The sequence below is a fragment of the Bison bison genome, unplaced genomic scaffold (genome assembly GCF_000754665.1).
Source record: "Bison bison bison isolate TAMUID 2011002044 unplaced genomic scaffold, Bison_UMD1.0 scf7180017864291, whole genome shotgun sequence".
NCBI lineage: Eukaryota > Metazoa > Chordata > Mammalia > Artiodactyla > Bovidae > Bison > Bison bison.
The window spans coordinates 7,275,807-7,302,061 of record NW_011494863.1 but is presented as its reverse complement, the minus strand read 5'-3'; the positions used below and the strand labels follow the sequence as shown (position 1 = coordinate 7,302,061).

Genomic DNA, 26,255 nt, shown 5'->3' with positions numbered 1-26,255 from the left:
ATTAAATAATTGGTTCAGTTCAGTTCAGTTGGTTAGTCGTATCTGACCATTTGTGACCCCATGGACAGCAGCATGCCAGGCCTCCCTGTCCATCCCCAACTCATAGAGAATGAAAATAAGAGAGAGTTTAAGAGTTTATTTGCTTTAATTTGATATCTGCTGGGATGGATAAGAGCAAACAAAAGACTTTAACAGTAGGCATTTTCTTAGCACCTGGCACCTGCAGTTCTAGAAGAAACAAATAGTTTGCCTTTTAGTATCACCAATTCTGTAGTAACTTATTTTCTAGTGTGGCAGATTTCCAGGCTTCTAAAGATAAAATTTTGCCACGTTACTCTTGAAAGTTTATGCTTTCATGTTAGTGTCTTTAGAAATGTAAATTACTAATGAACAATTTTCATGGAGACTCCAGAAGACTTAATATAAATCAGAAATAAGACCGTCCATAAATTCAGTTGTTTACATCATTTCGCTGGCTTCCCAGGTGGCGCTAGTGGTAAAGAATCTGCCTGCCAATGCAGGATACATAAGAGACTAGGGTTCAATCCTTGGGTCTGGAAGATCCCCTGGAGTAGGAAATGGCAATCCACTCCAGTATTCTTGCCTGGAGAATCCCATGGAGAGAGAAGCCTGGCAGGCTACAGTCTGTAGGGTTGCAGAGAGTTGGACATGACTAAAATGATTTAGCACACATGCATGCATCATTTTGCCAGTTTTGAACATTATTCAGTAAATTATATGCCAGTGAGGGCTTGAGAGCTGTGGAAGCTATATGTGTAGTGAGGAAAGGAGAGTGTGGGGGTTGGTGCAGAAAATTTGGCTGGTTCCTATGGACAGTAGGAAGATAGATTCACATCTGGATGTTTTCCCTAATGTGTGGAGCTGACCTAATGATATATAAAATCTCATATGACTTCATTGGACAGTGGAGGCAAAGGACTGTGCCCATAAGGCTGTTTTTATGTTCATTCAGTGTGAATAGTTTTACATTTCTCTTTTTTGCAGGTGCCAGTCATTGAAATCCCAGATTTTGGAAAGCTTTCTGCTGTAACTATATGTGATGAGTTGAAAATTCAGAGCCAGAATGACCGAGAAAAACTTGCAGAAGCAAAGGAGAAATTGTACCTAAGAGGTTTTTATGATGGTGTAAGTAATATTTTTGTTATCATTTTTGTTTGATTTACGTACTCCATGATCTTTGGTTTTCTTCTTACTGATTTAGAAAAAAATATAGAAAAATTTAATACAATTTCAGCTGTGTCCTGATTTGAGAGGGATTACTATAAGATATGAACAAAACTAGTGGAGGTGATGGCATTCCAGTTGAGCTATTTCAAAACCTAAAAGATGATCCTGTGAAAGTGCTGCACTCAATATGCCAGCAAATTTGGAAAACTTAGCAGTGGCCACAGGATTGGAAAAGGTCAGTTTTCATTCCAATCCCAAAGAAAGGCAGTGTCAAAGAATGTTCAGACTACCGCACAATTGTATTCATCTCACACGCTAGCAAAGTAATGCTCAAAATTCTCCAAGCGAGGCTTCAACAGTGTGTGAACCGAGAATTTCCACACGTTCAAGCTGGATTTAGAAAAGGCAGAGGAACCAGAGATCAAATTGCCAACATTCGTTGGATCATTGAAAAAGCAAGAAAGTTCCAGAAAGACATCTATTTCTGCTTTATTGACTATGCCAAAGCCTTTGACTGTGGATCACCACAAACTGTGGAAAATTCTGAAAGAGATGGGAATACCAGACCACCTGACCTGCCTCTTGAGGAATCTGTATGCAGGTCAAAAAGCAACAGTTAGAACTAGACATGGAACAATGGACTGGTTCCAGATTGGGAAAGGAATACGTCAAGGTGGCATACTGTCACCCTGCTTATTTAACTTATATGCAGAGAACATCATGTAAAATGCTGGGCTGGATGGAACACAAGGTAGAATCAAGATTGTCGGGAGAAATATCAATAACTTCAGATATGAATATGACACCACTCTTATGGCAAAAAGTGAAGAGGCACTAAAGAGCCTCTTGATGAAAGTCAAAGAGGAGAGTGAAAAAGTTGGCTGAAAACTCAGCATTCAGAAAACTGAGATCATGGCATCAGATCCCATCATTTCATGGCAAATAGATGGGGAAACAATGGAAACAGTGACAGACTTTATTTTCTTGGGCTCCAAAATCACTGCAGATAGTGGTTGCAGCCATGAAATTAAAAGACGCTTGCTCCTTGGAAGAAAAGTTATGACCGACCTAGATAGCATATTAAACAGCAGAGACATTACTTTGCCAACAAATGTCCATCTAGTCAAAGCTATTGTTTTTCCGGTAGTCACGTATGGATGTGAGAGTTGGACCATAAAGAAAGCTGAGCGCCAAAGAATTGATGCTTTTAAAGTGTGGTGTTGGAGAATATCTTGAGAGTCCCTTGGACTGCAAGGAGATCCAACCAGTCCATCCTAAAGGAAATCAGTCCTGAATATTCATTGGAAGAACTGATGCTGAAGGTGAACTCCAGTACTTTGGCCACCTGATGCAAAGAACTGACTCATGTGAAAAGACCCTGATGCTGGGAAAGATTGAAGGCAGGAGGAGAAGGGGATGACAGAGGATGAGATGGTTTGATGGCATCACCGACTTGATGGACGTGAGTTTGAGTAAACTCTGGGAGTTGGTGATGGACAGGAAAGCCTGGCGTGCTGCAGTCCATGGGGTCTCAAAGAGTCAGACATGGCTGAGCAACTGAACTGAACTGAAGGTTATAAGATTATGTTCTTCTCTTTCCAAATTTCTTTTTTTTTAATCTGTTTTTGTCCAGTAGTATTACAGAAGTTCCATTTTTGTGCCCCTAATCTCTGAGTGAATTTCTCAAGAAGATGTTTAAGGTTAGTTCGTCGTACTGTGCAATACACGCCAAAGGTTTATTGCATGGACAATACCCGATCCCTTTGCTCTCTTATTGAGATGAAATTTTAAATAAGCAGTTTCATTCAGTTCATTAATTTACTTGTTAATACAACTACTACATGCCATCTTAGCACAATTTTTGAACCTCTCTTTTCTTCTTAATTGTACATATGTTAATGTGGCTTACATTTCCATGGAAAGAAGGTGAAGCTAGTGAAAGTAAAAACCCAGTCAAGTTGTTAGTGACTTGAGGTTGAAATGAAGATTTTGAAGGCTGTAAATGAGAATGTTTTTTACTTTTGCTTTCTATTTCTCTGTATGACCAAATATTGTTTATATGTCTTCTTTAAAACTCAACTCATCCATGTTTTGGATGACACTAAGAGCCAACACTAATATAGCACTCACATATTCACTTACTTACATCTCAAAATGACCTTGCAAAGTAGGCACTTATTCCCATTTAACAGATAAGGAAATTAAGGTACTAAGACACTAAGTAATTTACCCTGTATCAGCCAGATAGCTAGGTCAAAGCAGAGCTGGAACTCAAACTAGGCAACTTGGCTCTAAGATTTGTGCTGTTAACCCCTGTGCCATGATGATCAATAATCTATAATTTCATAATGATGAATTAAATAGATGCGGAGCATTTTGGCACGTTAGAGGATTGAAGGTGAAAATAGAAAACATGTCTTTCCACTTAAGGTAGAAAGTATTGGGAATTCCCTGGTGATCCTGTGTTTAGTACTCTGCCTTCTCATTGCTGAAGGCCCAAGTTTGATCCCTGGATTGGGAACTAAAATCCTATAAGCTGTGAGGTATGGCCAAAAATAAAAAACCCAAAACCTCAAAAGGATAAAACCTTATAAATTCCTGTTGAAAGAGTCAATAGGAATTAGATAGATAGAGGTCAGTATCAGCCAGAAGGGGATGGTATCTTAGCTCTGTGACAGCAATGGGCAAGGCAATACTTTGCCCAAGAATTAAATCTCCCCATTACATAAAAGGCAGAGTTGAGAAACCATAGGCCTTCCTCTCAGAGCCAAGTTTATCACATGGCCAGGCAAAGGAGAATGCTTGCTGGCAACAGATGGAGTTGAAAAGAGAAGCCTAACTGGGGCTGAGCTGCATTGGCTCAGTTCCTTCCCCCAAAGCCTTTAGGAATGATGGGAATTAGGGCAAAGGAACTCTCTCCACATGGAAACCTAAGAAGTGGGAAGGAAGTGAACTTTTCTTTGTAATCATGTTCATAATACATATTCTAGTTACACTAAAAGAAAAACAAGTGTGTTATAAGTATTAGTTGTCCAAGCTGTGCCAAAATAAAGATGTATGGTTATAAATGTGATAAATTTCACACTAAAAATATCCTGGTTGTTTGTGGAGGTAAATTTAGGTAGGAGAAAGTTTAAGGGGGGACCCAAAGCAAATTTTAATTGTATGTGTTTTTACACTTCTTATCCTTTAAGGTAATGTTGGTGGATGGATTTAAAGGACAGAAGGTCCAAGACGTAAAGAAGACTATTAGAAACAAGATGATTGATACTGTATGTAATAGACTATCCCCTGAAGGCTGTTTTAGAAGTGCTTTTGGTTCATAGACTTTACAATGTTAATTAGCAATTTTCTGTAGTAGAACCTGGAGCTGTATTAAAGATATAATTTTATTTACATATAAAATTGAAGACCTGTTTAATAATAGCAATTCATTTAACCTGAACATCCCACCTGTAATGTTGATGAAGGTAATGTTCTAAAGTTGGCATGTGTAGATTACATACAGTGAACTTTAATGATGCTTTCTGGCAGAGACCGTTTGCAGTAGAGGTAGTTAACAGTTCTTTCTGTAGTGCTTTACTTTTTGCTTTCATCCTTTTCCCCCCTCTTCATTTTTGTTGTAATTTTTTGTTGTTGTTGAGTTACTTAGCTGCTGAACTTTTGAAACTGAATTTTTGTTTTTGATAGTTACGTATACCTGTAATACAGAGAGACTGTGGTCTGTAAGACTTGTTAAAAAAAGGCAGCAGTTTCCTCTCCATTCATCCACATCCTCTTAAATTTCTCTTCCTTGGACAGGCTTATTTTCATCTGTTTTGTTATTTATTTTAGTATCTCCACCTCGCTTACAGATCTCTAATCTAAACTCTTATAGTGTAATTTAAAATTTTTTAAAATTTTTAAAATTTTAAATTTCAGTTTTAGGCAGTAGCCATTGATTTCCTGCTATGAAAGATCAAGATTTAACTCTTCTCCAACCTGTGTCTTCCCCTCTAACCTCACATTTGTATATACTTCTTCACCCCACATCTTCCTAGTATAGGTATATTATAACTTAGGTTAGAGAGGTAGTCAGTGTGTTGAGACATGGCTGATCCATAAATAGTATACAGTGAGAACTTCTCTTCCTTAGCTTTTGGTTTTCCTTGGAGTTAATAACTGTCTTTTTTTTCTTTCTCTACTTTTTTTACTTCTAAATATAATTATAGACACTTCATCCCCAAACTCTGTCCAACTGTTTATTTTTCTTTTCTATACTTTGAAACACATCAGTGTGCTATTGTTTACATCTTAGAGAAAGTTCTCCCAGAGCCTTCCAGCCTGTTGCAGTCATCCAGACTGGTTGCTTACTGTAGGCATGCACAAATGTCATCTGGGATGTTCCTCCACTGTTACTTAGGATTTCCTTAGTTTTTCTTGAGTTGGATCTCCTTGATCCCATGGCTGCTTCTTTCTTATTTACTTTCTTGTTTTGTTGAAGCTCTGCGTCTAGAAATGTTCCTGGAAAAGGGTACCTGGAAGGTAAATTTTGTGACCTTTTATATCTGAAATATCTTTATTCTGTCCTCATACTTGAATGCTTAGATGTAGGATTCTGGGTTAGAAATAATTTTCCCTTAAAAATTTGAAGGCCATTACCCATAGTGTTCTGGTTCAGTGATGCTGTTAAGAAGTCCAAAACCGTTCTGGTATGGCGTGATCTATGTCTCCCCTCCCCACCCAAGCTTATAGAATCCTCTCTTTTGAAATTTCATGATGATTTATTTGATGTAGATTAGTTTTCATTCATTCTTCTGGGTGTAGGATCGGCTCCTTCAGTCTGGAAACTTACGTTCTTCAATTCTGGGAAGATTTACTTTTTGTTTAATTGTTTTATCCCTTCTTATTCTTTATTTTTGTTTTCGGAATTCTTACTATTCAGATATTGGCTCTATTAGACTCTGGAAGTTCTTTTGCTTTTCTCTCTGGGGGAGTCCCTCAACTTTTTCTTGCTATGAGTTTTTGTGTGTTTGTTTACTGTGTGTTTTTTATATCAGCTCTACGTGTGCTTGTGCATGTGTATATAAATATTCCTAAAAAATCACTAAATTTTTTTCTTTGTGTAGAAAATTTCAAACATAAAAAAATGGAGTAGTGTAATGAATTCCTGTATACCTCTTACTCAGCTTAAGCATTTACCAACTCATAGCCAGTTTAAGAACTTATTCTTGTTATCTGATCTTTTGTGATAGGATGCTGCAATTCTTATTTCATGAATATGAAATTTTAATTTCTTATTAGTCTGAGGAAAACTATTGATAATTTAAGAGTGCATACAAAAAGATGATTGGAACCTTTTTGGATATAGGTAGGACTTGTCACTGGGAGAGATCTGGAAGTTCCATTTGGGCCAGAGGGAAGCCCTGATGTTATTAGCCTTGTTGTTAATTAGGGCTTTGTGGTTTGTTAGATTCCCCTCAGAAGATTCTTCAGTTTCTGGCTTAAAGGGTCTAAGCTAAGTGAGCATTCTGGGAGCTAACATGAAGGAAGATTGCTAGAGTGGGTATCAGCACCCATGTACTGACTTTCTCTTAATCCCCCTCTTTTCACTATGAAACCCATTCCCTCAACTTTGTCCTCTGGTTGGGAGACTCTGTGTTGTCCTGTCTGGAGTATAAACCCTCATTGCTCTGCAGGCACAGGGAGAGGCAGCTGCCTGTCTGCATAGTGTGGGATTAGGGTATCTGGTTCTAACTTCTTTAAAAGACTTCAGTTGGTCTTCCTCTTTCCAGCCTCATGTTACCTCCTTTTCCAGAGCTGTCTTGTGCCACAAATCTCGAGTCTTTTGGAGGTTCTGTAATGCAAGTGAAGTGAAGTGAAAGTTGCTCAGTCGTGTCCGACTCTTTACAACCATAGGGACTATACAGTCCGTGGGACTCTCCAGGCCAGAATACAGGAGTGGGTAGCCTTTCCCTTCTCCAGGGGTTCTTCCCCACCCAGGGATTGAACCCAGATCTCCTGCATTGTAGGCAGATTCTTTACCAACTGAGCTACAAGAATTCAGCTCTCTCGTCTGTGGGCTTAGGATTCAGCTAGCTTCCTTTGGTCCACTAATACAATTGTCAGTCATTCTGCTTTTTAGTTTCCAAAATTTGTTTGATGTTATTTCTTCTCCCATTCTTGTCTTTGTAACTTCATACCAATAAAAAGAAAACCTCTTTGTTGTCATTTGTTCGAATTTTGAGAAGGAGCAGAGTTAATTGCATGTCTGTTTTTAATTTACCATTGTTAAACCAAAGCCCTACCTGTTTCAGTATGAAGAACTTGCGTTAAGTATACAGAGCAGTGAATCATTTTATGAATAACAATGCTGAATTATTTTTAAAAATTATCCTAATAAGCTTGGGATTGTAACACCTTAAGAGATATTTGTTTTAATATTAAAAAAAAAATAAAATTTATGGTCAGTTTTCTAGTGGGAATTTTTCACGATACTGTAAATCTTTAGTAATGTTATTTTCCATATCTAGTTTTCATGCATGTGTTTTTTTTAAAGGCAGTTGTTCCATGCATTTAGTTTCCAATTTTTATGTTTTTCTTATAACAAAAATAGAAGGCTGCCATAGCCTTCAAACCATAGCAGTAGAAGCTGTTAAACATCTTTTACTCTGCAAAGGAATAAGCTGTACCTAGGGAGGGTGATCCACCTGATTGATAAAGATGCAGGCCTTTTCAGAAACAAGTGATATACAGAAAGAAAGGCAAGTAACTTCTACTCTGGGAAGAGGGAAGATATAGTGAAAACTTGCAATTTAGTTATTGGTGGTAGAGCATTTTTTTTTTAAGTTACTTCTTTTCTTATCCTTGAGGAATAGAGATTGCTTTGCCATGGTATCTGACATATTTTTATTTACTTTCATCTAGGGAGATGCATATATTTACATGGAACCAGAGAAACAAGTTATATCCAGGTCTTCAGATGAATGTGTTGTGGCCCTGTGTGACCAGTGGTTAGTTTCTTTTATAGATGGCAAGCAGAAATTTTCTCCCATCACTTTGCTTATCCTTGACTTTTTTTTTTTAATCAATTTGTCCACTCCCAGGTACTTGGATTATGGAGAAGAGAACTGGAAAAAACAGACATCCCAATGCTTGAAGAACCTGGAAACGTAAGATGGGAGAAGGTGCTGGGGAAGGGGAAGTGTTAGTGGCTCAGTCATGTCCAGCTCTGTGAGTCTGTGGACTGTAGCCCCCTAGGCTCCTCCATCCATGGAATTCTCCAGGCAAGAATACTAGAGTGGGTTGCCATTCCCTTCTCCAAGGGGAAGGGGAAGGAGATGAGAAACGGGGAAGACAATGAAGCCGAAGAGGAGAGACACTTTATATTCTGATCTGTCCAGGTACTGTGAGGAGACTAGGAGGAATTTCGAAGCAACTTTAGATTGGCTACAGGAGCACGCTTGCTCGAGAACTTATGGCTTAGGTAAGCAAACTTCAGGTTTCCGTGTGAATGACTTTGCCAGTTACATAGCAGGTTAACCCTTCACCATTTTCCCTTCTCTTCCATTGTTTTTCTGAGCTGGAAGTGAGAGGATTTTGGTTAGAGAGTGAGAGAAACTAGGGTCTGGTCCCCACTCCTATTCACCTGATGGCAGAAGTATCTAACCCATATAATTTTATGGTGCAGTTATTTTAAATAGAAAATTTCTAGTGCTTCACCTTTTTTAAAAAAATTTATCAGTTTATATTATTCAAGTAAATTTAGGAACCTACAAAAGTAGCTTTGTCAGTGCTAGAGACCTGCTTTTGAAAATGTGAATTCTGGGGTGAAGTGTCTCTTAGATTCATCTTGCACGAATTTTCTTCCTTTTACTTACAGGTACTCGTTTGCCATGGGATGAGCAGTGGCTGATTGAATCGCTCTCTGACTCCACTATTTACATGGCATTTTACACAGTTGCACACCTGCTGCAGGGAGGTGACTTGCATGGACAAGCAGAGTCTCCGTTGGGCATCAGGTTGGTAAATGGATAGGGGAAGAAAGGTGATTTGTTAGCGTGAGATATAATCTTTTGATTTATGTATTGAAAATGCTTTTTTTTAAAAAAATTAATTTATTTTTGGATGCATTCGATCTTAGTTGAGGCAATGTCTTTGTTGTGGCATTCCAGATCTTTAGATGCAGTGCAAGGACTTTTCAGTGCTCAAGGTTTCTCTCTAATTGTGGTGTGCAGGCTTCAGAGCGCATGGGTTCTATAGTTGCAGAATGTGGGCTTATTTGCCCCTTGACAAGTGGAATCTTAGTTCCCCAATCAGGGATTGAATCCATGTCCCCTGCATTGGAAGGCAGATTCTTAACCCCTGGACCACCAGAGAAGTCCGTGAAAATACTTTCTAATAATTCGTTTTTACAAGAATTCATTTAGTGGAATTTTGTCATGATGGTTTTGCTTTTGAATTGAGAAAAAGTAATAAGTAACCCCTCTGTTATTCACTCTTTATTCTTATGGGAGTCTCTTGTTCTCATTTGTTACTGTAAAACATTAAGAAAGCGATTTCTGGGACTTCACTGGTGGTCCAGTAGTTAAGAATCCACCTTGTAATGCACGGGGTATGGGTTCAATCCCTAGTCGGGGAACTAAGATGCCACATGCTGAGGAGCAACTAAGGCCGAGTTGTGCAACTACTGAGCCTGTGCCACAACTGAAGAGTCTGTGCTGAAATGAAAGACCTGGCGTGGTGCGGTGACAATCCCCTATGCACGGCGAAGACTCAACACAGCCAAACAAATGAATAAATAGAATAAATACTTAAAAAAACCCGATTTCTACTTCATGGTTGGATTAGAATGCTGGTTTTTTTCAATGAAACTATATATATATGTTCTGTTGTTGTTTATCCGTTACTTTTATTTTAATACAGACCACAGCAAATGACCAAGGAAGTTTGGGATTATATTTTCTTCAAGGAAGCTCCATTTCCTAAGACTCAGATCCCAAAGGAAAAATTAGATCAGTTAAAGCAGGAATTTGAGTTCTGGTATCCTGTGGATCTTCGAGCCTCTGGCAAGGATCTTATTCCAAATCATCTTTCATATTTCCTTTATAATCATGTGGCTATGTGGCCAGAAGAATGGTGAGTGCTAAAAAAGCTGTGAACTACATGTATTGATTATTGACAAGGGTTCCTTGTGGCTTTAAATATACTGATGTTATTGTAGAGGGTAAGGTTAGATTTGCCAATACATTCTTTTTCTTACATTAAATGTACTGAAGGAGAAAGCACACCTTCTCCTATTATATCCAGAAATTCTCATACCTGCTTTGGGCTGCCAAAGCATTTCACATTTCAGATACTTTGATGGTCAATCAGTAATACGCTTGACCTATTACATGACTCATTTGACTTGTTAACAGGCAATTTCAAACAGAGCCTAGGTCATTAGAATGGGAAGGAAACATCCCTTTAGAGCTGAGAACCCCAAGTTTCCAGTATTAAGTCATGATGTTCTGACTAGAATCTGGATCAGAGATGCATTTTTAATACCATGTGCTCAAGAGTATTCTTTCTGTCATCTTCCCTTTTGACCCAGACATGCCCCTGTGTCTTTCTCTCCTGTCTTCAAGTAGCTGGAGAAACAAACCCCTCCCACTGTTCAAATTTTATTTTGCAGAACCAAAGCAATCTCATGGAACTTCTTGTATTTAGGGTGAGATTGCATTTAGAATGAGATTACATTTTCTTTCTCAAGAATAAAAGATTTTGAAGAAGAGGAATAAAATAAATCTGATGTGGTTGTTGTCATTCAATTAGTTTTCTCTATTGGTTTAAATGTGTTTTTGGAGAAATCAGGTGTCTTAGAAATACTTGTTAGTAACATGGTTGAATATTTATCCCATTGCATCAAGTTTTGGACATATATAAGCGTGTTAAAATTATAGATAAGTGGTAGCTTCAGGTGCTTATGCTATCACTGGTAAAATCACTTTTAGTAACTCATGTAATTTTCACTGCAACTTTTCGTGGAAGATGATCTGTCCCTGGTGGCACAGTGGGAAAGAATCTACCTGCAATGCAGGAGATGTGGGTTCAGTCCCTGGGTCGGGAAGATCCCCTGGAGAAGAAAATAGCAACCCACTTCAGTATTCCTGCCTGGGAAATCCCATGGACAGAGGACCCTGACGGGCTGTAGTCCACGGGGTTGCAAAAGAGTCAAACACAGCTTAGTGACTAAACAACAAAGATCTTTTTATATCTATATATATAGCCTGGCCTCTATTTTTAAGATAGTTCATAGTATTTCATCGTATGCCTGCACCATAATTTATAAACCAGTCCTTTTACTAATGGATACTTGTTTTCATTTGTTTCCTGTTTATTTATAACAGGACTCAATAAATATCCCTGCACATTTGCCTTAAGAAACATTATGACTCTTAGCATTTACCTCAAGTTTTTAAGGCTAAACCATAATCTTTAAATTTTATTTTCTGTCTTTACACATTTACCTGTCAAGTGATAAATGGCCTGTAGCTGTGAGAGCCAATGGACATCTCCTCCTCAACTCTGAGAAGGTAACGCTCATTACCTCTTGAAACGTTACAATTCTGAAGAAATGTTTTTCAGATTTAGGATGTTGTACTTTCTTAAAGAATATGAAAATCAGACAGTTAAAAATCTTGCATTTAAAATTTTTAGTACTACCAATGTAAATTAAAGATTTATATTTAAAATTGAGTGAGTAGAGTAGATAGTATTAATTGAGAGGAGGGATGGGGAAAACTTTCCTATATAATAATTGTCTTAGAGTTAGAGTGGCAAAGAGTGACAAATTGTTACCAGAGAAGAGAGACAGAGAAATGGACAGGAAATATAAAGATTCTAGCTTTGTGACCCTGCATCTTTCTCATTAAGTTGAGAAAATAATTTGGTGGTTTTTGCTTTTTATTGTGACTAGCCACTAAATTAGAATAATAGAATTTTGGAGCCTGTAGGATTCTTAAGTGTTATTTAATGCTTCTTTCTAGACAGTATCTCTCTTCCTATACTACTGCAACTTCCCCTATTGCTGCTAATGATACTACAATTATACTAGTAGTATCACAGTAGTATAATCATAGTACATATATTAATAATATATATGATTTTTTAATGCTTCATAAGTATCTGATTATTCAGTATCCTCAACAGGAGTTATGCCAACCTCTTGACAAGCGCTTTTTTGCCCCTATAATGCCTTTGTGCACATGAGAAAGGTCCTGCTACCGCTAAGTTGCTTCAGTCGTGTGACACCGACTCTGTGCGACCCCATAGACGGCAGCCCACCAGGCTCCCCCGTCCCTGGGATTCTCTAGGCAAGAACACTGGAGTGGGTTGCCATTTCCTTCTCCAATGCATGAAAGTGAAAAGTGAAAGTGAAGTCGCTCAGTCATGTCAGACCCTCAGCGACCCCATGGACTGCAGCCCTCCAGGCTCCTCTGTCCATGGGATTTTCCAGGCAAGAGTACTGGAGTGGGGTGCCATTGCCTTCTCCGGAGAAAGGGGCACGCTTCCTCAACTAAACAAAAAAAAAAATTAAATTGCAGTGTTACTTATTTCTCATTAATAACAATCCTAACAAGTTGGACTTGTTCCAACCATTGAATCTTGCTATATCTGATGGAATATTAATGATGAAAGAATATTCAATGCTATATAATAATGAAAATAGTTATAGATTTAAACAAATAGCAGATGATATGAATTGCAAAATGAGATTTTTTTTTTAACCAGTGCCCTAACAGGGAATAAAAAAGTTCATTTAAGATAACTTGTACATTAGGCTGAAAAATAGCTACTTTATAGATTTTGTTAAATCAGCAAGGACTTTTGATTGTTGAACTCATTTTTTCTTCGTAGGTCAAGGTGGAACTATATATATATTTATGTATATATGTGTGTGCATGTGTGTATATGAGAGTACAGGTATAAATCCTGCTATTAATATAACATGATGTTTCCTTTGGTCTCCACATTGTTGTGTTATGTATACACTGTATGTCCCTGGTAGAGGGCTTTCTGGTGGCTCGGACAGTAAAGAATCTGTTTGCAATTCAGGACATCCTGGATTCAGTCCCTGGATCAGGAAGATCTCCTGGAGAAGGGAATGGCTACCCACTCCACTATTCTTGCCTGGAGAATTCCATGGACAGAGGAGCCATAGGGTTGCAAAGAGTCGGACATGACTGAGTGACTTACACTTTCGCTTAACTTTCATACTCATTTTATTACAAGATTTATTGCTCTGTAGTAGAAACTTGATAGAATGGCTGCTTCTCTTTGGTGTTAGCAAAGTTACCAAGCATAGAAATTTTTTAAACAATAAAGATTGCTGGGCTGTGCACAGTGCCTACTTACTTGTGCTGCCCTCAGGCAGAGCACAACTTGAGTAAGCAACTATTGTGACCTAATGACAAGAAGTTTCCTAAATTTGTTTCCTAAAGTTTCCTAATTTTGACCTAATGAGCTTGTCCATTCTTTTCTGAATGACTCTAATTGTTATAAAGCTCTTATAACCAGCTGCAGTGTTCCATAGTTATAGTGTAATCATTCCACGTCTAAACCAATTCCCGAGCAACAGTATCAGTTAATGGAAAGAGCCATGGACTGAGTGTCACACAGGAGATGCTGTCCTAGCTTTGTCACTGACTAGATTAGTTACTCGGAGAAGGCAATGGCACCCCACTCTAGTACTCTTGCCTGGAGAATCCCAGGGACGGGGGAGCCTGATAGGCTGCCGTCATGGGGTCGCACAGAGTCGGACACGACTGAAGCGACTTAGCAGCAGCAGCAGCAGATTACTTACTCAGGCAAGTCATTGTGTTGACTGGATTTCAGTTTTCTCCTCTGTAAAGTAAGTGTAAAGTGTCTTTTCCTTTGCATGTTTCTAATCCTTTTTATCTTTATCTAGTTGTAGCCTGCTCATTTAATTTGATGTGGCTGATCTGGTTTACTTTATTTATATGTACTCTTACTAAAGCCTTATCATTGACTTTCTTTTTCAGATGTCAAAATCCACAGGCAACTTCCTCACTTTGTCCCAAGCTGTTGATAAATATTCAGCTGATGGTGAGTATATGTTTTTTTTATTGCTGTTGCTTAGTGTCCCCAGTTCTCGGACTGCAGAAGGCAATTAGCATTCTTGTTTCAGTTTCATTGCTTTTCTCTTTAGCTTTTACCAATACTTTAAAATATTCATGTTTTCTTTGTGTACAAGCAACATAATTTTTAAAATATAAGAATTGTTAATATGATCTGTTTAGAAACAAATTTAAGCTAAGATTATTAGAGTCTTCTTTCAAAGGAAACTCACTGTTAGTGCTACCTGATTTGTTCCTAATTTCATGCTGGGGTAAGTTGCTTCAGTCATGTCCGACTCTTGGCGACCCGATGGATTGTAACCACCAGGCTCCTCTGTCAGTGGAGTTCTCTAGGCAAGAATACTGGAGTGGATTGCCATGCCCTCCGCGAGGGGATCTTCCCAACTCAGGGATTGAGCTCACATCTTTTATGTCTCCTGCATTGGCAGGTGGGCTCTTTACCAGTAGTGCCACCTGGAAACTCTATTTCATGCTATTTCTAAAATTAAATAGTTAGTTTGTAGAGACGTTAAGCATATAGGAAGCTTTTTCAAAGTATTTCCTCCATATTTGATATAGATAAGTTGAACCTAGAAGCCTTCATTTTTTTGAGAAATATGTTTCCCCTGACTTCATTACTATTTCATTTAATCATTACTTTGTCAAGAGAAAAAATGCACTATCTAAGCTGAAGGAGCCAGTCCTTCCTTATGTAACCTAGCCTTTGGTCATCATGGCACTTCTTTTTGTTGATCAACACTACCACAGTTTGAGACTGTACTGAAAGGGATGGGGAAAAACTAACCTAAATTACTTAGAAAAACAGTATTATGACAACATAGCAAGATGAAAAGGACTGTACACAATATTGTAGTTTTTTTTTTTCTTTTAAAGAAGTGTATATTAGCAGTTCTGAAACTTTTATATGTTTACTGGGATTGAACAAATATTGTGGGTGAGAGCTCAGTATCAGAAGCTATAAATAAGTTAAGAGGAAATGCTCAAATGAACTCCCTGGTGTTGGATTGGAATTGGCAGTATCAGCATAAACTCATGGGTTTTATTTTTTATACAGACAGACATAAAAATAAACATAGGGACTTCCCTGGTAGTCCAGTGGCTAAGACTTTCTGCTCCCAATGGAGGGGACTCCAGTTCAATCCCTGGTCAGGGAATTGAATCTTACATGCTGCAGTGGAAATTGAAGTTCCCGCATGCTGAAACTAAGACCCAGTGCAGCCAAATAACATAAATATTTTAAAAATAAATAAAAATAAATATAGATTTATGTGTGGGTTAGTCATGCATTTATTTCCTAGTTTTGCTGAGAGAGCCTGTGGATACTGAAACACTAGTTAATGGTGAAACACCTGTCATTCAGATCTTGGTTTCTAAATACCATTCTCTAGTAAAAGGAACTAGGGTTCCTAGGAGCAGGGATTGATTTGAGTCTGGAGTAGAGAAAATACAAAATGGGCATGGAATATTTTATGATGCCAGAAAATGAGAAAATGTTTCAGAAAGGATGGGGACAATTTGAAAGGGCACAGGAGCCAGCTTGAAGGGGCTCCCAATTGCCCAAGCAAGAACTTTTTGAGAGATAAAGTAAATAACGTAGTATTGAATTATAACTCCTTGCATAAATTAAATATTCATGAACTCATAGGGATATATAGTAATAATTGAATAAGTAAGTGGGGGAGTGGGGACTGTTCTTCTTTTCAGAAGAATTCCAAGTAATAAATGTGGAAGAATTGAATGAAATATAAAATCATCATTAGAGAAACATCATAGTAATATTGTCAAAGACAAGATCCATCAGTTCAGTTCAGTTCAGTCGCGTCCGACTCTTTGCGACCTCATGGACTGCAGCACGCCAGGCTTCCTTGTCCATCACCAACTCCTGGAGCCTATTCAGACTCATGTCCATCTAGTTGGTGAAGCCATCCAACCATCTCATCCCCTGTCATCGCCTTCTCCTCCCGTCATCAATCTTTCCCAGTATCAGGGTCTTTTCAAATGAGTCAGTTCTTCGCATCAGGTGGCCAAAGTAAGAGTTTCAGCTTCAGCATCAGTCCTTCCAGTGAATATTCAGGACTGATTTCCTTTAGGATGGACTGGTTTGATCTCCTTGCTGTCCAAGGGACTCTCAAGAGTCTTCTCCAACACCACAGTTCAAAAGCATCAATTCTTCGGCTCTCAGCTTTCTTTACAGTCCAACTCTCACATCCATACATGACTACTAGAAAAACCATAGCTTTGACTAGACGGACCTTTGTTAGCAAAGTAATGTCTCTGCTTTTTAATATGCTGTCTGCTGCTGCTGCTGCTGCTAAGTCACTTCAGTTGTGTCTGACTCTGCAACCCCATAGACAGGAGCCCACCAAGCTCCTCTGTCCCTGGGATTCTCCAGGTAAGAACACTGGAGTGGGTTGCCATTTCCTTCTCCAATGCATGAAAATGAACAGTGAAAGTGAAGTTGCTCAGTTGTGTCCAACTCTTCACGACCCCATGGATTGCAGCCTACCAGGCTCCTCTGTCCGTGGGATTTTCCAGGCAAGGGTACTGGAGTGGGTTGCCAATGCCTTCTCCAGTATGCTGTCTAGGTTGGTCCTAACTTTTCTTCCAAGGAGCATCCTTTAATTTCATGGCTGCAGTCACCATCTGCAGTGATTTTGGAGCCCACAGAAATAGTCTGTCACTGTTTCCATTGTTTTCCCATCTATTTGCCATGAAGTGATGGGACCATGATCTTCGTTTTCTGAATGTTGAGTTTTAAGCCAACTTTTTCACTCTCCTCTTTCACTTTCATCAAGAGGCTCTTTAGTTCTTCTTCGCTTTCTGCCATAAGGGTGATGTCATCTGCATATCTGAGGTTACAACAAGATCCATCAGTGGTTGCCAAAATCAATGGATGAAAGTTTAAAAAAAAAAAACCAACAGGTTATTTGCATATTCTCAGAGTATCTATCCCAAGATACTTCTTTATCACAAAGGGAAAAATAGTAACTTTACAGTGGAGAGACTTGGCAGACACTACCTGACCACATGAGGTGGGTTTGCAATAGCAATAGTAAGTCATATCAATATCATGTACCTCCCTGATCATGATGCACTGAGAAGACATACAGCATCACTCTTGTGATATTCTTGCCAGAGGTTCATAACCTCCATCTAATCATGCAAAAACATCAGACAAACCCAAGTTGGGAGAAATTTTGTTAAATTCCTGACTACCCATCAGTAGTCAAGGTCCAGGACAGACTGAGAAACTGTCACGATTTGAAGAGACTGAGGAGATAAACAATCAAATGCAAGGTGGTTTTCTGGATTGAATCCTAGAACAGAAAAAGGATATTAGAGAAAAGGCTGGTGAAATTTTGAATTAAGTCTGTAGTTCAGTTAGTAGTGTCATACTGATGTTAACTTCCTGCTTTTTTGAAACTGTGGTTATGTAAGTTGTTAACATTAAGAAAGTCTGGTAAATGGTGAAACATTTATCCTTGTCTTTTGCATCCTTGCTGTAATTGTAAAATTATTACAATATAAAAAGTTAAAAATGTGTTCAGCTTCTTGGGTATTATAAAGGATATTTAATGCATACGTAATTTGATATCACATATTCTCATCTCCTTCTTTAAGGTGCAGATGGTAGCATACCATCCATACTACTCTGAAATTTGCCTTTTTCACTTATGAGTTCATATTTGAGGTCACTTCATGTGGATACATTAAAGTTTCCTCACTCTTTTATAGCAGTATTGTTTTCCATTGCAAGGATGTCCTGTAATTTAATTGATTAGACTCTTACAGATGGGTGGGTTGGTTGTTTTTTTTTTTAATATTTTAGGATGGAAGATTTTGTTTTAAAAATTGTATTTTGTTAGTAAGAAACCTAGAAGAATCTGCTTTTAGAAGTAAGAAAATATGTATTTGTGCACAAAAGGTAGCACTCTGTTTTCTTATGCATTAAAATAATTGTAATATTTTGCTGCCTTTAAATGAGGCTGCGATGTTGATAGGGATATCTTTCCCAAGTTTATCATTTTTTCCTCTGCCTCATTAAAGATCACTTTATCTCATTAGCACAACATGCCTGAGAAGAAACGGATATTGATGCTGAGTGTATGCAAATCAATATAGAAAATTCAAATATTTTAACAACATCATTATAGATTCTGCTTTTGGTGATCTTTATTTTTGCTGTTGATCCATGCAGTGGTTTAAAGCACTTGCTGTTTCTTAATTTGTACGTGGGCTTGGCAGTGTACCCACCTGCACACATAGTTCATATTCAGTAACTACATTTTTAAATCATCGATTAATTTTTTTTCTTCTTCTTCAAGGAATGCGCTTGGCTCTAGCTGATGCTGGTGACACTGTTGAAGATGCTAACTTTGTGGAAGCCATGGCAGATGCAGGTATTCTCCGCCTATACACCTGGGTGGAATGGGTGAAAGAAATGGTTGCCAACTGGGATAGCCTAAGAAGTGGTCCTGCCAATACCTTCAATGATAAAGTTTTTGCCAGGTAATCTATAGTCCCCAACCACTTTTACTTTAAGGAGTTGCTTAGTCCTGGTGTATTTTTAAATTTTCTTTTTTTTTTAACTCTTAAATTTAGATGTTAATAATAGCCACTCTTCATTGAAAACTTACTTGTGCTGGGAACTATGCTAAGTACTTTGGATCCATTGTCTGATTTTAGCCTTATAGCAATTTTATATGATAAAAATACTATTAGCTTTCTTTCTTTCTTTATTTGGCAGTGTTGGGTCTTAGTTGCGGCATGTGGGATCTTTAATTGCAGCATGCAGGGTGCCTTATTAACAGTTGCAGCATGTGAACTCTTAGTTGCAGCATGTGGGATCTTGTTCCCTGACTAGGGACCGAACCCGAGCCCCCTGCATTGGGAGTGCAGAGTCTTAGCCACTAGACCACCAGGGAAGTCCTCACTTCAGTTCAGTTGCTCAGTTGTGTCTGACTCTTTGCAACCCCATGGACTGCAGCATGCCAGGCTTCACTGTCCATCACCAACTCCCGGAGCATCCTCAGACTCATGTCCATTGAGTTGGGGATGCCGTCCAACCATTTCATCCTCTGTTGTCCCCTTCTCCTCCTGCCCCCGATCCCTCCCAGCATCAGGGTCTTTTCCAGTGAGTCAACTCTTCACACGAGGTGACCAAAGTACTGGAATTTCAGCTTCAACATCAGAACTTCCAATGAACACTCAGGACTGATCTTTAGGATGCACTGGTTGGATCTCCTTGCAGTCCAAGGGACTCTCAAGAGTCTTCTCCAACACCACAGTTCAAAAGCATCAATTCTTCAGCACTCAGCTTTCTTCACAGTTGAACTCTCACATCCATACATGACTACTGGAAAAACCATAGCCTTGACTAGATGGACCTTTGTTGGCAAAGCAATGTCTCTGCTTTTTAATATGCTATCTAGGTTGGTCATAACTTTGCCTCTAAAAGCATCTTTTAATTTCATGGCTGCAATCACCATCTGCAGTGATTTTGGAACCCCAAAAAATAAAGTCTGACACTCTTTCCACTGTTTCCCCATCTATTTCCCATGAAGTGATGTGACCAGATGCCATGATCTTCGTTTTCTGAATGTTGAGCTTTAAGCCAATTCTCTCACTCTCCTCTTTCACTTTCATCAAGAGGCTTTTTAGTTCCTCTTCACTTTCTGCCATAAGAGTGGTGTCATCTGCATATCTGAGGTGATTGATATTTCTCCCGGCAATCTTGATTCCAGCCTGTGGTTCTTCCAGCCCAGCGTTTCTCATGATGTAATCTGTACATAAGTTAAATAAGCAGGGTGACAATATACAGCCTTGACGTACTCCTTTTCCTATTTGGAACCAGTCCGTTGTTCCATGTCCAGTTCCAACTGTTAACTCCTGACCTGTATATAGGTTTCTCAAGAGGCAGGTCAGGTGGTCTGGTATTCCCATCTCTTTCAGAATTTTCTACAGTTTATTGTGATCCACACAGTTAAAGGCTTTGGCATAGTCAATAAAGCAGAAATAGATGTTTTTCTGGAACTCTTCCTTTTTCGATGATCCAGCGGATATTGGCAATTTGATCTCTGGTTCCTCTGCCTTTTCTAAAACCAGCTTGAACATCTGGAAGTTCACGGTTCACATATTGCTAATATATGTGGAAGTTTTTTTTATACCTATATATACTTGCCTTTAAACTCAGTTACCTTTTTTCCATACTCCGTAGTGAAATGAATGCAGGAATTATAAAGACAGATCAAAACTATGAAAAGATGATGTTTAAAGAAGCTTTGAAAACGGGTTTTTTTGAATTTCAGGTAAGCTGTTAATTCTTTTCATAGCTATAAAATAGTCAATGTGAATATTATACATTTCTTTTTTTTTTCCTCCTGCTATAGCATAATGACTCATCTTTTAAGTGGAGAGTGAAAACTTGTAAAGTCTTCAATAAATTATGATTTTAAGTAGTTTTCTTGGGTACTTTTTCTATTATGTTCCTTTACATAAATAATTCCTTAATATAAATAATTCTGTTTCTAGTTGAGCTGTGAGTTAATTGAGGTTAAATCTGAAAATTAGTCATGTTTTCCAGAAAAACATTTTAAAATTGATTTAAAAAAAGGGGCCTAATTGTAAACTAATTGCTGTTAGTTTGAAAGCAAATGTTTTCTGAGATTTTTCCACAAGGTGTCAGTATATCCTCAAGTTTGACAGTCCAAGAGCTTAAACTAAAAACGTAGCTTTTCTCAGTTTTGTAGAATATCACATTGGGATTTATGTAATTTGGTTTTCAGAAATGTGGATAAATAAGGATAAGTGCTGAGCATATCAGTGTATCATATTTACAGGCTTTTTAGTCTTAATATATATTACTTAGAGCATTCACCTTTAGTACCCAGTTTAAATTGTTCAGTTTTTATGTCCATTACAAAATGTCTTTTTCAGGTATTTTTTTTTTGAGAATTAGTAATATAAAAGTGCAATATTCTTTTGTTAGGATTGATAATTTTTTTTTTTTTTACTGAAAAACAGGGTTAATCAAACATTTATTTGATCTTGTAATTAAAAGATTTCCTAATCATAAAAACAAAAGAAAGGAATAATCAAAAAAAGACTGATGAATTTGGCAACACAGATAAGAAAATCACAACTGAAATCATCTTAAAAATACGGTCAATTGGAAAATTATTTACAGTCTGTATTTCAGGATTTTTGACACATCAAAAAAAAAAAATACAGGTATCCAAAGAAAAATAACCAAAGGATGTGAACAAACAATCCCCCTGAAGAATCCTAAATGGCTAAGAAGTGCTTAAAAAGAAATGGTTAATAGCAAAGGTCATCAAAGATGTACAGATTTAAACAATTTATTGTTATGGACCTAAGGATTGATACACATTTGTTTTCAGAATCTTAAAAATAAAGCAAAACCTTTTCAGAAATTATGAAATTTTTAAAGACTAAGTACTTAAAAATGCATTAAGATAGAGATACTGAATTTTTTTCCTATAATTTTATTTCAAAGAAGTAGGGGGAGAGAAATGATAAATAATTCCAAATTTTGTAGGCCGCGAAAGATAAGTACCGTGAATTGGCCATAGAAGGGATGCACCGAGACCTCGTGTTCCGGTTTATTGAAGTTCAGACACTTCTCTTGGCTCCATTCTGTCCACATTTGTGTGAGCACATCTGGACACTCCTGGGAAAGGTAGCATTATGCATTTAAGACATTCTGTGTGGTTTTGATTTTGGTCTCATTAAATAAATGTGGTAATAATGTTACTTACAAGAAAAAGACTGAAAATGAGTACTGTTAAATATAGTGTTGGGTTCATCATCTCATAATTATTACAGCAGCTTAAATTGAAGCTGTCTCCTTTTTAGATAGAAACATCATGTATGAGTCTTTATATACACACTACGTATATTTTAAAAACATGTGACTTTGTATGTGTTGGTTATCACCTTCCTATTAGGAAATGTTACAATACATTTGAATACATTCAAATATATATTTTAATATATGTATAACTAATATTGTTTTTCTAGCTGTTTGTTTTAAAAGGTGAAAATATTGAAAGATATATATAACTGTTATGAACTGCTTATAAACAAAGGTAGAAGTGTGTATTTGCATAAATATTCTTGTTTTATATAAAATTTCTGGCATATATACGGCTGCATATTCAGGGATATTATATTAGCATTCTTACTGTGAAGGTAAATTTAATTATTTCTCCCAGGCTTGCAGATAAACAGATTGGTTGGTTTAATAACTCCTTTCCAGCCTTATTAGCCAAGCTCTTTTGTATTTTTCAGTGTATGAACAATGCAAAAATGTGTTCATGAAATATATTCCAAATAGCCATACTTTCAGTACTAGATGTATTAATAGGGTAAAAACTGAGAGTGTGTGTAATTTATATAATAATGATTAAATTTAGGCAAATTAGCATTACATAATTTTCTTTGAAAGTGAGCATATGTGTGTGGGTATTAATATGCTTCTACAAATGTATGCTAATTAAGAATGTAGAGTCAGACTTCACAGCTTGAATTCTAGGGAACATTAGATCAGGGGCTGAAAGTGTGTTCTGTGTAGTCAGGTTTGAACTTTGAGCACACATTTACAGATGGTAGCCTTGGTATGAAACTGTAACCAAGAATCATAAAATAGTTGTGTTGTCTAATCTCAGTGAACCTTTTTTTTTTTTTTTCAAGCCCGACTCAATTATGACTGCTTCATGGCCTCTGGCAGGTCCTGTGGATGAAAGCTTGATACGTTCCTCACAGTACCTCATGGAAGTAGCACATGACCTTAGATTGCGACTCAAGAACTATATGATGCCTGCTAAAGGGAAGGTGAAGTCATTTTTTTTAAAGAGTCATTACTTAAAAGTTATTGGTCAAATAACATCTAATAGTGATGAAGATAAAGATAACTTTCATTAAAAGGTACAGGGCTATTTTCATTATAAATGCAGTTCTATAATATGATTTTTTTATGTTAAAGGGAGTAGTGGTATACACTAGAAGTTTATTTCATTTTTGGTGTATATAAAAATAAGTAGATGTTTTTTTCCTTTCTTCTGCCCTGTAGAAGACTGACAAGCAGCCCCCTGAGAAGCCTTCACATTGCACCATCTATGTGGCAAAGAACTATCCGTCTTGGCAACACATCACCCTGTCAGTTCTACGTAATCACTTTGAGGTAATTCTCTCAGTAGACATTCCCCTCCGAGCAGTGTTGTGTACTGCTTATGCTGTTTTTGTTTTAAGGATGTTGGCAATGTCTAGGGAAGGAAGAATGGCATCTTTCTTTAATTACCTTTAGATGTGGAGTGTCGTTTGTGGCTCTTAAATGGATGCTGAGTGAAAAGCTGTTTCATTTCAGAAACTTTCATACAAAAATACTGGATCTAGTAGTATGTATTAAGAGATGTGGAACTTTTTCATATGTTGGTTAAAATTATGAAGCAAAAGAACTAAGTTTGCCTTTTGGTTTCATTGTACCTTGAACACTGGGATTCATGAAATCTTAACATTATGATGTTTGAAAAATTTGAAGCTTGATGCTTGAGTAATTTAAAAGAAAGTGTCCAGTTTGATAACTACCAGTAGAAGTGGAGAGTTTGGTGTTTCTTTTTCTCTTTTTCGACTGTCAGATAAATCGCTATTAAATATGATAGTTATATTTGAAGGAAACTTAATATTTAAACTTAATTCTAGGTTTTCCTGAAAAAAAGATTTACCTACCTTTTTCCTTTCATGTTCAAAATATGGAAACAAAGTATATGTTGTGGAATTTTTGCCTAGGTTATGAAGAATAGTTATTGGTGGACAGAAACCATTAAGGTGCACTTGAGAAAGAGACAAAATAGGGATTATGGCCAAAGCATAAAGTGATAATATAAAGGAGAAGTCCATAGCTTTGATTTTTCTAGACCTTTATTGCAATTTTGTCTCACTACTTTTCATAGTTACCCAAGAAATACTTATGAGAATTTTTATATTTGTAAGACTTGATGGAAAGAGAAGAGCAAGTGTTTTCATAATCTGTGTGAACCTGATTTTATGGGGAAGTATTTCTTCCTTTGATTGTATGTTATAGAAAGAGAAAGTAGCTTTTAGAGTCTGCTTATAGATTTTTGACTTATGGTAAATAAAAGAGTAAAAGCTACTTTGGTAGTCAGAAAAATGAAATTGTGCCTCAGTGGTTTATATGTTCGTTATCAGCATTTTCAAGGAAGCAGCAGAATTCAAAATGGTATGGAATATCCCAGGTATTAAAAAAGACCCATCACCACTGTTCTTTTAGAAGTTATACTTTTACTTATATTCATTGACTAAATTATATACTTTGGAATCAACATCATCTTTTGACATTATTTGGAATGACCAGCTTCCTTTAAAATTATCATTTGTTTTTATCCTAAAGAACTAAAAGAGTGTCAGTTTATAATCCAGAACAATGTTCTTATGTTTAGTATGACACTTTTTCAATGACATAGGGAAAAGGAATGTGTCTCACCCTCTCCTTTTCTCTTCCTTATGTATTTCAAAGCAACATTTTTGCCAGTGGAGAAAATATTTTTTCCTGTGTACTTTAGTAAAGGTTAGAATTGAATGTCAATAGATTATTGGAAATCTTACTATATGTTACTTTTCTTTTGGATTTATTCCCAACCCTTGGCTTTGGTGCTATGCTTTTATAATAAGGAGAAAATAGGTCATCCAAAACTCTGAAAAGGCCACTTGCTTTATTATTCCTCTGTTGATGTTTGTAGGAGTCAATTTAAATTTAGGCAGCACATTTGGGACTTTGTGCATATTAGTGCTTATAATACTTTTAGTGCTTATAAAATTATTATTATTTTAATTATATTATTATTTTTATTATTTTAAAGAAATTATATTCTTTTTTCACATTTGTGGTAACAGTTTATAAGAAAGAGTGCTCAAAAACAGAAATTATATACATCTTGTATGATAGTTGTATAATATTCATTTTGCTCTGACTAATGAATTGCTTTTAGAAGTTTAAAGACAAATGAGATCTTTATAGACCATTTTATCACCAGGTAAGACTAATGATATGATCCTAAAAGTGTCATTAACATAAGGAAAAATTAAATACCCTGCATCATGCACGTGCTTTTCTCCTCTGTCCTAAAACACGTGTGTCCTTTGAATTTAGAGGAAACAGGAGACTTCATTTACCTTTCACTTCCCCATGATGCTGGAGTTTGCCCCCTCTTCTGTTCTTCTCTATCAGGCTGGTGGCCACTGTTTCATTTCTAGCCAGTTTCTTATAGGCATATCTACTATCTTACATTATTTTAAAAATATTTTTCCTCATATTCCTCTCCCACTCTCTTTTTTAGAGCAATAGTGGAAAGTTGCCTGATAACAAAGTCATTGCTGGTGAACTAGGCAGTTTGCCAGAATTGAAGAAATATATGAAGAAAGTGATGCCATTTGTCGCCATGATTAAGGTAAGCTGTGGATCTTGTGCAGCTGTGATCACATGGGTAATGGTTAGCTAGGATAGTAGAAGGAAGAGGAAAACTTTGGGCAAGATCTCTCTTAGGAAATCTGCTAAAATAACACTTTTCAATCAGTGGTTATAGAAATGAATGATCATATTTGGGTTTTACCTGTGAAATTGCTGAGTGTGTTAAAATATGTATTGTGGAAGAAAAATTGGTTTAGAATTACTGCACTAAATGATTCTCTTCATGTTCTACCTGCCCTTCTTTTCAGTTTGAGGAGGAAGCATATTCTTTGGCTTCCATTAGGGTCTTTTTACTAGATGCTATTACTGGAAACAGGATTCTACATTTTATAACTAACACCCAAAAAAGATGTCCTTTCATTATAGGGGACTGGAATGCAAAAGTAGGAAGTCAGGAAACACCTGGAGTAACAGGCAAATTTGGCCTTGGAATACGGAAT

The 26,255-nt window shown here is 37.1% G+C and overlaps 1 protein-coding gene across 1 annotated transcript in view; it reads left to right on the top strand.

Moving 5' to 3' along the window:
• The window catches only part of LARS (leucyl-tRNA synthetase), a 78,585-nt gene that overhangs the window by 31,313 nt on the left and 21,017 nt on the right, over window positions 1-26,255 (top strand). The window contains exons 14-28 of the mRNA XM_010850644.1: window positions 982-1,146; window positions 4,383-4,460; window positions 8,095-8,180; window positions 8,274-8,339; window positions 8,571-8,653; window positions 9,050-9,188; window positions 10,093-10,305; window positions 11,687-11,744; window positions 14,214-14,277; window positions 18,635-18,818; window positions 20,527-20,617; window positions 21,868-22,008; window positions 23,022-23,162; window positions 23,401-23,511; window positions 25,685-25,795. Of these exons, the coding sequence (XP_010848946.1) occupies window positions 982-1,146; window positions 4,383-4,460; window positions 8,095-8,180; window positions 8,274-8,339; window positions 8,571-8,653; window positions 9,050-9,188; window positions 10,093-10,305; window positions 11,687-11,744; window positions 14,214-14,277; window positions 18,635-18,818; window positions 20,527-20,617; window positions 21,868-22,008; window positions 23,022-23,162; window positions 23,401-23,511; window positions 25,685-25,795 (1,731 nt within the window). The remainder of the gene's footprint in view (window positions 1-981; window positions 1,147-4,382; window positions 4,461-8,094; window positions 8,181-8,273; window positions 8,340-8,570; window positions 8,654-9,049; window positions 9,189-10,092; window positions 10,306-11,686; window positions 11,745-14,213; window positions 14,278-18,634; window positions 18,819-20,526; window positions 20,618-21,867; window positions 22,009-23,021; window positions 23,163-23,400; window positions 23,512-25,684; window positions 25,796-26,255) is intronic.